A 13,056-nucleotide genomic window follows, 5' to 3' on the forward strand; every position below is an offset into this window, starting at 1 on the left:
CAACAACTTTACCTCTGCCTGTTTCAGAGGGTAGCTCAAGTGCTTGAACAATGGTAAGTGCTTTAAAAAAAAAAAGTATTTGTTGAATGAATGAATGCCTGGACCATGTGGGGTACCAGTGGCAAGTAGCAGGGGTCTCCCTTGAGCAATGTAACTAAACTTACTGGCTATGAGACCTGATGCAATGGAGACCCTCATAAGGCAGTGGGTGAGTGCTGAGTCAAATACACAGACTGGGTGGTGTGCTGGTCAGCTTCACATTTGCATAATGGGCATTTTTTTTTCTTTTTTTTTTTTGGTAACAGGCATTCTTACACTGGTTGGTGAGAGTATAAATGTATAAATGTATTAGTATAAATCAGCCTTTTTGAAAAATCATTTAGTGCTAGTTATCATAATTTTAAAAGAGTACACAAATTCACAAATTGAGCCGGTAATTCCATTGATAGGAAATCATCCCCCAGATATCTTGGCCCAAACGCGCCAAGGTTCATATAGTGTGTTCATTGCAACTCTTTGCAATAATGGAAAACTGGAAATAACCTAAATGTCCTACAGTATGGGACCAGGTTAATAAATTATGATACATCTATGTTATAGACTACGTGGCTATTGAAAAGAATGAGGTAAATATGTACATCATTAATATGGAGAGGTCTTAAGATGTATAGTTAAATAAATAGAAAACTCAAGTTGACAAAGCTATGTATTTAATGTAATGATATGGGGGGGGGAGCAATTATTTGTATATCTGCACAGGAAATATCTGAAAGGCAACATGCCAGAGTTAAGGTGGTTTATCCCTGCAGAAAAGTAAAATAAATTAAAATTTTATCTTGAGAAAAGAAAGAACTATTCAAAGTCCAGAGGCCCTTATTTGTGACTCTACTCGTGTGCAAAACCTGATGTGCGCTTTATTTTTTTATTATTATTTTTTATTTATTTTTTTCGCTTTTTTTTTTTTTTAAGATTTTATTTATTCATGAGAGACAGAGAGAGAAGCAGGCTCCGTGCAGGGAGCCTGACGTGGGACTCGAGGCCGGGTCTCCAGGATCACACCCCGGAACGAAGGCAGGGGGGCCAAACCGCTGAGCCACCTTAGGGAAGCTCGATGTGTGCTTTTTAACCGCTTAAAGGCTCGGAGAGGCCAAGGGAAGCTCCGCGCGTGCGCAGGTGAGAGCGTCTTTGGCTGCGCTCCGCCCACGTACTACAACTTCCAGCAGGCTCCGCGCTCGCCTCAGGCGCGTCGCTGGCTGATGCTGTCATGCGTAGCGCGGGGAATTTCGAGTAGCGGCGGAGCGCGGGAGGCCAGTGGGTGCCGAGCCCCCCAGCTTCCTCAGGGCAGACCATGGACTCCCTAGTCGAGTCTCGGTGGCCTCCAGGCCTGGCGGTCATGAAGGTGAGTGCTCGGGGGGAGGTTGGGTGCACCGGGGTGTGCGCCGGAGGCCAGCCCCGCCTTGAGAGGGCAAGAGGAGGAGACGGGCGCCGCGAGCTGGGCCGGTTGCCGCTCAGCGACCCGGTGGTTTGGGCCTCGGTTTCCTGTTGCTGCGAAGTGGCGGGGTCCGGCCTCGGTCCCTTGTGGGGGGCACCGGCGCCGAGCCGTTCAGCCACGAGAGTAGCAATGACCTCGAGGGGAACGCCCCCCCCCCCCCCCCCGCAGTGACAGCGGCGGTGGCTGACGGGGGCGCACCTGCTCTGCCTGCTGCCTCGTCTCCCATCCCCTAGCGCTGGCTTGCCCTGGCGCCTCCCGGACGTGCCCCAACGCCTGACACTCGTGCGCCTCCCTCTGAAACGAGACCAGGGCTCAGGCTCTGCACCAGCCTTTCATCTCATTCCATCCTTTCCCTTCAGTGACATTGGTTTGTTTTTGGCCAAGGCATCCCAGGCCCGGTTACAGTGGCCGTGAGCCCTGGGTTCCTGCTGCGCTGCGGCAGCAGCAAACACACACGCTGGGCCGTGCGAGCTTAAGCATCGGTCGCTTGCTTTTTTTCCCCCCTCGTGCTCCGTAATTGTGTATTTCTGTTTGTGTGCAAGGTCACTTTCTGGTTCTGTTCCTCATTTTTGTAGATTTGGGGATTACGGTACCTGTCCCACTGACGCTGAAGACTGACTTTGAGGAGTAAGTGAAGGGATTTGGGGAAGGTTAGTAGAAGAATAAGGCGTTTCTTCTTGCCATCACCAGGGTCATCCACAGTGCTTGAGGACTTGAGATGGCCCCGTGGTGAAAAGCTGACGTTGTGGAAGCATCTAGGAAACATGTCGTTTTGGAGTTGTGACCTTGGGGTCAAGGTACCGTGGAGGAGGGACGCCTCGGTGGCTCAGCGGTTCAGCGCCTGCCTTTGACCCAGGGCCTGATCCTGGAGTCCCAGGATCGAGTTTCACATCGGGCTCCCGGCATGGAGCCTGCTTCTCCCTCTGCCTGTGTCTCTGCCTCTCTCTCTCTCATGAGTAAATAGTCTTTTTTTTTTTTTTTTTTAAGATTTTATTTATTTATTCATGATTGTCACACACAGAGAGAGAGAGAGAGAGAGAGGCAGAGACACAGGCAGAGGGAGAAGCAGGCTCCATGCCGGGAGCCCGACGTGGGACTCCATCCCAGGTCTCCAAGATCGTGCCCTGGGCCAAAGGCAGGCACCAAACCCCTGCACCACCCAGGGATCCCATAGATAGTGTCTTTAAAAAAAAAAAAAAAAAAAAAAAAGTACGGTGGAGGAGCACATAGATTTGAGATCCAGTGGTCTTGGTTTAAATCTAGCTGCTGACTCTTATTTAACTGTGTGATCTCGAGTGGGTTACTTAACCTCTCTGAGCCAGAATTTCCTCAACTATAAAGTGGAGACAAAGAGAAATAGTTTATGGGATTGGTTAAATGAGTTGATGTGTGTAGATAGGGATCTTGTCTGGCTTATTATTCACTATGCTTACCAGTGCCTGACACATAGAACATGCTCAGAGATTATCTAATTGGTTGAAGGTTCTAAGTATCTGGAAGGTAGTAAGCATTCAGTTAATATGTCTTTATTATTATCATTTTTTAAAAAAGATTTTATTTATTCATGAGAGAGAGAGGGGCAGAGACACAGCAGAGCGAGAAGCAGGCTCCATGCAGGGAGCCAGATGTGGGACTTGATCCCGGGTCTCCAGGATCACGCCCTGGGCTGAAGCAGGGCTAAACCCCTGGGCCACCTGGGCTGCCCCTCTATTATTATCATTAGTACTTAACATGCAGTAAGTATTTCTTTCCCCCATTTTTATTTGTTATTTGGAAGATTGAATTGGATAAAGGAAGTCAAAGCTCTGCGGCTTGTAAAGCTTCTTGGTTTGTAGATTTAAGCTTATTTTACCACGACTTCCACAGTGTTCTTTAGAGGCAGATTCCGTGTACTTAGAGGCAGGATTTGATGTCTCACCACAGCATTGAATATAGGGTTCAGCACCCAAGAGTGTGCAGAGATGGAGTTGATTGAGCCCATATTAGAATCATGGTGGAAAGCCAGCCCCTGCTAGTGTTTTCTATTTTTCTAATAGCTCTGTATTTTATTTTTACCGTTTGTACTTATTAATACTCTTTGTTTTGCCCACCTCTCACCTTCCTAGCAACCACAAGTTCTCTGTATTTAAGAGTCTGGCTTTTTTGTTTGTTTTGTTTTTTAGATTCCACATAAAAGTGAAATGGTATGGTATTTGCCTTTCTGTCAGACTTACTCACTTGGCATACATAATACCCTCTAGGTCCATCCGTGTTGTCACAAATGGCAAGATCTTATTCTTTTTTATGGCTGAGTAATATTACATTGTATATATATATGTACCACATCTTCTCTATGCAACCACTGACATTGGTTGCTTCCCTATCTTGGCTATTGTAAATAATGCTGCAATAAACATATTGCATATGTCTTTTCAAATTGGTGTTTTCATTTTCTTTGGGTAAATACTTTGTAGTGGAATTACTGGATCATGTAATATTTCTGTTTTTAACTTTTTGAACCTCCATAGTGTTTTCCATAGTGGTTGCAGCAATTTACACGTTCCTACCAACAGTGCAGCAGGGCTCCCTTATCTTTACATCCTCACCAACACCTGTTATTCCTTGTTTTTTGATACTAGCCATTCTAACTGGCATGAGATGATGTCTTATGGTAGTTTTTTTTTTTTTTTAATTTTTTTTTAAATTTTTTATTTATTTATGATAGTCATCACACAGAGAGAGAGAGAGAGAGGCAGAGACACAGGCAGAGGGAGAAGCAGGCTCCATGCACCGGGAGCCCGACATGGGATTCGATCCCGGGTCTCCAGGATCACGCCCTGGGCCAAAGGCAGGCGCCAAACCGCTGCGCCACCCAGGGATCCCCTTATGGTAGTTTTGATTTGCATTTCCCTCATGATTAGTGATGTTGAGCATCTCTCCCTGTGTCTGTTGACCATTTGTATATCTTTTTTGAAAAAATGTCTATTCAGGACCTCTGCCCATTTTTAAATGGGATTATTTAGGGGCTTTCTTTGGTATTGAGTGTGTAAATTCTTTATTTTAGATATTAACCCCTCATTGGATATATCATTTGCAAACATCTCCCATTCCCTGGGTTGCCTTTTTTTCTTCATGGTTGCTTTTGCTGGATAAAAGCCTTTTATTTTGATGTTTTCCCAATAGTTGATGTTTGCTTTTGTTTCCCTTGTCTGAAGAGACATAGCTATAAATATGTTGCTAAGGTAATGTCCAAGAGATTACTGGCTGTTGTTCCTTTTAGGAGTTTTATGGGTTCAGGACTCACATTTAAGTCTTTAATCCACTTTGAACTTACTTTGTATATGGTATAAGAAAGTGGTCCAGTTTCATTTTTTTTGCGTGTAGCTGTTTAATTTTTCCAACACCATTTGTTGAAAAGACTGTTCTTTCTCCTTTGTGTAGTCTTGCTTCCCTTGCTGTAGATTGACTGACTGTAGAGGTATGGATTTATTTGTGGACTCTCTATCCTGTTCCAGTGATCAATATTTTTTAATCCCTTTATTATACACCTACCAATTTCTCATCTAGTTTTTGCTTGAACTTTTTCCAGGGACAAGGAATTAGCTGCTCCCAGAAGTAGTTCTATTTGAAATTCTTTCTTACACGAAATAGAAATCGGATTCTACAACCATGGTTGCTAACCTAGGATTCATAGAAAGACTTTCATATCCAGAATTATTTATAAAATTTTTGTTTGTATGTTTTTCTGAGAGTTCATGGTTTTTATTTATATATTTAAAGGAATCTGTGACCCCAAAAACTTAAGAACCTTTCCACTAATTATTAAGTCTTTTCATTGATTGCCTACTTCCCCCTTCCACTTCCCCTCTTCTAAGTTGAAAAAATCCTAGAGCAGTCATTTGACCACTCTGATTTACTGCAGTGCATGTTATGGTCTTGAAAGGGCATGACTAGAAATTTGGATAAGAATGTTATAGCTCGTGTGATACAGTGTGACATTCCACAGATCTTGGCCAGTATGTATCAGAACCACTCCTCCAGAAAGGATAGTTATATAGAAGAAAGCACTCTGACTTCCAGCCCTACCTCTGCTCTTAATTGATGTTCAACACAGTCCTCTAGCTTTTTTGTGTCAGTGGTAGTTTACCATCCAAAATAATGGAAGATTTGGCATTTTCATGTTTATTTTCCTGATTTTATAGTAACAGGTAATTTTGGTTTTGACAACTTATAAATGGAGTATGTGTATATAAGTAGAAAATTAAAATTTAGATTAAGATAAAGGAGAAAATGGAAGTTACCCATCACCCTACCACCATCCAGAGGTTACCATGGTTTAATGTTTTCTCTGTTTAATGTGTGTGTGTGATGTGTATATGCATTTAAAATTTGGGCTCAAAAAAAAAAATAAAATTTGGGATCACTTTGGAGTCAACTTCTTGGGTTTGATTCAGCCACTTAAAAGCACTATAGGCTTCATCTGTAAAAATGAGATACAGATGCTATAGACCTCAGAAGATTGTTATGGAGATTAAACTGGATAGTTTATTGTAATATATTGCTGTAGATTTGTTCTCTGATTTTTTTTTCCCCATGGCATTAATGATTCTTTGAAACTTTTTTTTTAATGGCTACGTAATATTTCATCATATAGACTGTTAGTGACATTGGTCTTTTTTGTTTGTATTTTGAAAATTTAGGTGATACACTCATGGCTGAAAAAATATGAAACTCCCTCCCAACCTGTCCTTTATCCAGTTTTCTGATCCATTACTATAATTTATTACTTCATTGTGTATCTTTTCGGAATTTCTTTGTATGTATACAAGGTAAAAATAGAATACATTTTTATTCTGCTCTCTCTTTTTAACAAAATCAGCATGCCTTCTTTCTTGTGCTTATTTTGGCAATCTTTCTGTATTATTATGTGAGTGAACTCGCTCTTTTTTTTTTTCTTTTTCTCTTAAAATCTGCTCCAGTAGTCTACTGAATGGAGTAACATTTTATTTTAAATGATTTAGAAGATTTTGCATTGTGAGTATAGACCCTTTCCTATTTGGATTGCATTCCAGGCTGACACACACCTGTCTAACTTCCCAGATTGACCACGTCTTTACCTTCTTCTGCTGTCACTGGCTCCAGCTTTTTCCAGGCCTTCCTCAGTTGGCTCCACCATATCGTATTTACCATGTGATACTGTGCAGAAAGCACTGGAATGACTGCCAGCAGGGACATAGGAAATTTAGTCCTGGCTTGACTCATGCCTAGTATGTGTGCGTGTTCCCTCATTTGTGAAGTAAGGGTTTTAACAAAACACTTTTCTAATGTTTGGCTTTAACATTGTTTGATTTTTGTTCTTAATCTGTGTGGTGAATGGTTATTGGTACCTTTCACTCAATCGTGACTGGGAATGGGGTCTGAAGTGGAAGAAGCTTGGAGTAGGAGCTGGAAACACATGGGAAATGGAACAGGAATGGAGTAGCCCTTTTGTAAAGGGTTGATGCTGTGGAACAGGAAGTTGTACATTGTCAACTCTGTCTCTCGAAAGCTTTTTCAGTAACTTGACATTTGAATGTGTCAGTTACAAATGAGAAGGTTTTTCTTGATTTGTCAAGATTCCTTACAATTAATGTGGAGTTAATTCTGAGTTTGTATTTGACAAAAGAGTACTATTAAGTTTTGTTTTTTTTTTTTTTTTAGGGGATGGAAAAAGAGTTCTGTGGTAGACATTCCAGTCTTGGTGTTTTTCTGATAGGTATATATGTATTTTTGCATTTCAGACAATAGATGATTTGCTGCGCTGTGGAATTTGCTTTGACTATTTCAACATTGCAATGATGATTCCTCAGTGTTCACATAACTGTAAGTATGCATTGTCTCTGTGAGTTAGTAAAAATGTGATTTTTATATAAGATAGTGTTAATTTAACACCAAATGTGAGTACACATTTATTTTTCCCTGTTGGCTCCTTCCTCTTGGATACCTATTTTTTTAAAGCAGAAAATTATTATATTTTAACATGCAACTTCTGTACAACCAAAAGGTAAAACATCACTATAAAGTGTTGGTGAGAAAACGTGGTATTTCATTTGCAACGTATGGCAAATAGTTGACATCCTTACTCGTAAATGCTCTCTTAGAAACCAGTAACAAGGACACTAACATTCTAAGGGAAATGAAACACACACACACATAGAGGAAAATGAAATAACAATGACTAGTAAGGTTTAATGACATATGAAGATGTTTGAACTGAGCAATAAGAGAAGAAAAACCATTTCTTTGTAATATTATATTGTCAAAGATTAAAACATTGACATCTAATATTTATAGATTTTGGAAAACAGAAGTCTCATAGATAAATACTCGGTGACAAGATTGATGACAATCTTTACAATTTTGGGAAAACCTACTTTTTGACTCAAAATATAAATTTTGGATATCCTTAATTCCAATGAAATGGAACTACTAGGACTATTTCAACAAATTGGGTAGAAAAATTAGAAATAATTTATATATAAGCATGTTACTGCATAGGAAGTTTGTAGCTAATGTATGGGTCCAGGAGACTGCTTGCATATCAGTTTATTTGCCAGTACACCCCAAAAGGATATGCACAAAACTCCGTTAACAGATAATGTTGAGGAGTAGAATCAGGAGGAGAAAAAAGCATTTAAGAAGTAAAAATACTATTCTTCACAAATTTCTGTGTTCTTGGAAGTCTGGAAAAAGATAATTTTTTATGAATCAATTTTAAGTTTATCCTGGGGTAAGTGAAAATTATAAATATGTGCACTTAAGACATATGGGAACACTGAAATTAAGCCTTCATTGACAACTGTCCTGAGCTTCTCTTTGTAATAACGTCTCCATCATTCAAGCTCCCAAGATTTTAGTCCATTGTCAACAGTGAAAGCAGTGAGCATGTCTGGTTACAATTCTCCCCAGTGACAGACACCCTCTAGGTAACTTTCAAACGTGAGCTTTCTCGGTCCAGTTTTTCTGATCTGTGAGAGGATCTACTCCAACACATAATCTGTACATTATGAAGACTGTCTTTTGGGTTTGAAGATGATGGTAGAAGCGATAGCATCGGTTTCCTGTTTAGTCATCATCACACTCATTTCTCCAGGGGGATATTCCTGGGGCCAGAGATGGGAGTGAAGAACACTTGAAGGAGTAATATTGCCAACAGAGGTCTGGTAGTACTAATTCTTGCTATTAAAAGCAAAGATGGCAAAAGTGCGTTTTCCTGGAACTATCATCTACTGTGGTTCTCAGTTAAGACCCATGAGTTAAGAAAGTCTGTAGGACAAAGAATGTTCCTGATGTCAGCTGTCCTTGGGCTATCTGTAAATCTCTTCTTTTTGTGTTCATCTCAAATCCCATCTTCTCCCATATTCTTTTCTTATGTCCCCTCTTGGATATTTATATGCCTTTAGTAAAATTACAGCAATAAAGATCTTGGTCACTGTACGTGGTTCTTTATTTGCTTGGTACTTTTAGGCAAATTTTAGGCAAATGTTAAATTTCAGAGTTTTTGTTTTGTAACAGGAAAACACATAGGTAGTTCAATCATGTAGTCCTTGACATGAATATTCAAAGTTTAAAGATATATTCAAATATATTCAAATTTTAAAAATCCCAGTGGGAGAATCTACCACTGAAGAGTATTATAGACAATTTTATCACTTACCTTTCTGTGTGAAGCTGGAAAGACTCCTATATTGAAATTTGCTTGTACTTAGCTTTATGAGTTTATTATGTATTTTTTATTCTCTAAGATTTTATTTATTTATTTGAGAGAGAAAGAGATATAGAGAGAGCACATGCAGGAGGGGAGGGGCAGAGGGAGAGGGAGATGGAGATGGAGATTCATATTCCCACTGAGCATGCAGGACCCTGGGATTATGACCTGAGCCTAAGGCAGAGGCTTAACCATCTGAGGCACCCATTTGCCCTTGTATGTTGATGCATTTAACACATAGTGGAGAACTTGTTATTGTTTAGGAGCTATTTTCAAGTGATTTTTCTTGGAAGGTTAAAAAACAAACAAACAAACAAAAAGGGAGGCTCAAAAAACAGTTTTGATGGAAAGTAGTTAGCTTTGGTAAAAAGTTTCTATAGCAAAGACCGAAGAGAGTGGTGGTGGTAGTGGCATGGGCATTAGAGATATACTTAGGCTTGACTCTACTCCCCCACTTACTAGCTGGTTGAATTTGCAAATGCTAACATTTCTTCAAATGTAAACATTTGATGAATAATTTCTACTTTAGAAGATGATTAAATGTACAGAACTCAGTGTCTGGCATGTTATAGGACCTTAATAATTGTTAATCCCTTTTTACATTAGATTGACATTAGTAAAGATAAGTTTTGGAGATTTTCTGAATATGTGTTAAAATGATCTTTATTTAGGTGTAACTTACAATAATAAAATACATCAATTTTAAATGCATAGTAAAGTGTGCAAGCGTCAGTGAGGTTTGACAAAGATAACCATGTAACCACTATAATTAAAATACTGGGGGATCCCTGGGTGGCGCAGCGGTTTGGCGCCTGCCTTTGGCCCAGGGCACGATCCTGGAGACCCGGGATCGAATCCCACGTCGGGCTCCCGGTGCGTGGAGCCTGCTTCTCCCTCTGCCTGTGTCTCTGCCTCTCTCTCTCTCTCTCTCTCTGTGTGTGACTATCATGAATAAATTAAAAAAAAAAATACTGTACATTTCAATTTCCTGGTAGAGTATTTCCCATCTTGGGCAGCCTGGGTTGCTCAGTGGTTTAGTGCCGCCTTCAGCCCAGGGCCTGATCCTAGAGACCTGGGATCGAGTCCCACATCAGGCTCCCTGCATGGAGCCTGCTTCTCCTTCTGCCTCTCTCTCTCTCAATGTGTCTCTCATGAATAAATAAATAAAATCTTTTTTTTTTTTTAAAGAGTATTTCCCATCTTAGTCAATATAGCCTCGGGCAATAACTCTGTGTGTGTGTGTGTGTGTGTGTGTTTGTTTGTGTGTGTGTGTGTGTGTATGTGTGTTTCTGGACTCTTTTCTGTTTTTCTCTATGTTTATCCTTGTGCCAATACCACACTGTATTAATTACTGTCACTTTGTAGTAAGTCTTGATGTCAGACATGTTAAGTCCTCCCATTTTGTTTTTCTTTATCAAAATAAATTGGACCTTTTAGATCTTTGCATTTTATATACATTTTCATATAAATTTTAGACTCAGATTTTCAATTTCTACAAAAAAGCCTGCTGGTATGTGCATTGGGTTTGTCCTCAATCTAGAGATCAATCTGGGTAGAAATGACTTATTAACAATGTTGAGTCTTCAACAGATGAACATGATATATTCCTCTGATTTTATAGCTTTAATTTCTCTCAACAGTATGGTTTAGTTTTCATTGTACAGTCCATGAACATAGAAATACAATTTTTTAATTGACCTTTTATCTTGTGATCTTGGTAAATTCACTTTTACCAATTTTGTTGGTAAACAAAATTGTCGATGCCTTTGGAATTTTTTTTTTTTTTTTTTGGGAATTTTAACATACATAGTCATGTCATTTGTGAATAAAGACACTTTTACTTTCTAATTTCTATGCCTTGTATTTGTTTTACACAGGCTAGTATTTCTAGTACAATGTTAAATAGAAGTGGGTGGACATCATTTTTCTTAGTCCTAATTTTGTGGGGAAATCATTTAGTCTTTTAAATATTATGTTAGCTATAGTGTTCCTATATTTTTAATACATTTTCATAAATTTATCAAGGTGAGGCAGTTCCTTTCTTAATTAGCTGAGCGATTTGTTTTTTTTTTAAATATAAATGGGTATTGAATTTTGTCAAGTGTGTCTTCTGCATCTATGGAGATGTTCATATGATCTTACTTTATAATATTATAGAATTGCTTTTTGATTTTTAAAACAACCTTGTATTCCTTTCATTAAATTTATCTATTTATTTTAGCTATTGAGTTTTTTGGCACAGAATTTTTTAATACTATTCCTTATTACTTTTTTCCTTTTCATGGTTGAAGGATCTGTAGCAATGTCTTATTTTATCCCATATGCTAGAAATGTCTTTCTCTTTTTTCCTTAATTTATCAATTTTATTACTCATTTTAGGGAACCAGCATTTAGTTCATTGTTTTCTATATTTTGTCTTTTTTCTATTCATTGATCTATACTTTTTATTTGTTTCACATTACATCTTTCTTTTCTCATATAACTATGTGAAGCTATAAATTTTCCTCTAAGGCCTGCTATAGCGACATCCCACACATTTTAATATGCATTTTCATTTTTAGTCAATTTAAAATGTATCTGAATATGCTTTGTGATTTCTCTGACTCATGAGTCATTTAGAAGTCTGTTTTAAATATTTGGGAGTTTTCTTGATGTTTTCCTGTTACTAATGTCTAATTTTGTTATGTTCTGGTCAGAGAACATAATCTGATTTCATTTCTTTAAAATTTTCTTAGACATTTTTATAGTCCATCATATGATATTTCTTGGTTAGTATCTTTTTTTTCTTTCCCCTTGGTTAATGTTTCATGTATACTTGAAAAGAATGTCTATCCTGCTGTAGTTGGGTGGAGTATTCTATAAATGTCAAATATTCGAGCTGGTTGATAGTGATCTTTAAGTAGTCTTTATATTTTATCAATAATGAGAGAGGTGTGTTGAAATCTCCCAACTATATTACAGATTTGTCTAGTTTTCCTTTTACTTTTGTCCGTTTTTGCTTTATGTCTAACAATGTATATACGGTTAACAATACTATACGTGTAACAATTTGTTAATAGGGTAAATTTCATGTTAGTTGCTTATGGAAGGATCATAATTCTGGACCCTATTACTTTCTCATGGACAGAGATGGGCATCCCTTCTGTAGATGAAAGATCACTTTTTATGAATTTGGTGAACTCTGCTTAGTTGAAAAAATTAGCTTTTACTTCTTTTTTTTTTTTTTAAGATTTTATTTGTTTATTCATGAGAGAGAGAGAGAAGCAGAGACATAGGCAGAAAGAGAAGTCAGCTCCCTGTGGGAAGCCCATTGCAGGACTCAATCCCAGAACCCCGGGATCATGCCCCAAGTTGAAGGCAGATGCCCACCCATTGATCCACCCAGGTGTCCCTACTTTTATTTTCATTATTTGTTTCTTTGTCACTTAGAGTTATCATTCTTTAAGAGGAAGTCAGTAGGGAGTACTTTCAGGATGATTATTTTATGAGCACTTATTTTTCATATTGTACCTCTCATGATTTGGTAGGCCTTTTCTACTAAACACCACTTGTCACAGGCTCCTCCAATACCAAAAGTTGCTTTGGGTCTGTAGTATTGTTGTTGACACAAAAGTCCACGGAGATTAATAGGAACTAGATTTGGCTATCATGTTTCACTGTTGTCCTGGATTGACTTGAATTGGTGACCCAGAATCCTACCCATTTATTGCTGCTCCTTAAACATTCAGGATTTATCATTTTAAACTTTATTCTGTTTTGCTCTGTTTAGCTTTTTTGGATATGGTTAATGAACATTACATCTGCAGTTCTGCTATTAAGGACACTTTATACTATTGGA

At 38.6% G+C, this 13,056-nt stretch overlaps 1 protein-coding gene across 5 annotated transcripts in view; it reads left to right on the forward strand.

Moving 5' to 3' along the window:
* The first annotated feature begins 1,239 nt into the window (after positions 1 to 1,239).
* RAD18 (RAD18 E3 ubiquitin protein ligase) overlaps positions 1,240 to 13,056 on the forward strand; it is a 107,148-nt gene continuing 95,331 nt past the window's right edge. For 3 of the 5 annotated variants that reach the window (XM_025450918.3, XM_025450920.3, XM_025450941.3), the window contains exons 1-2: positions 1,240 to 1,399; positions 7,252 to 7,333. In XM_025450918.3, coding sequence (XP_025306703.1) covers positions 1,349 to 1,399; positions 7,252 to 7,333 — 133 coding nt within the window. In that variant the 5' untranslated portion in view covers positions 1,240 to 1,348. Of the gene's footprint in view, positions 1,400 to 2,067; positions 2,143 to 7,251; positions 7,334 to 13,056 lie in introns of all 5 variants that reach the window. The other 2 variants (XM_025450935.3, XM_025450927.3) reach the window with 2 other exon arrangements.

This window comes from Canis lupus, chromosome 20, assembly GCF_003254725.2.
Source record: "Canis lupus dingo isolate Sandy chromosome 20, ASM325472v2, whole genome shotgun sequence".
Classification (NCBI taxonomy): domain Eukaryota; kingdom Metazoa; phylum Chordata; class Mammalia; order Carnivora; family Canidae; genus Canis; species Canis lupus.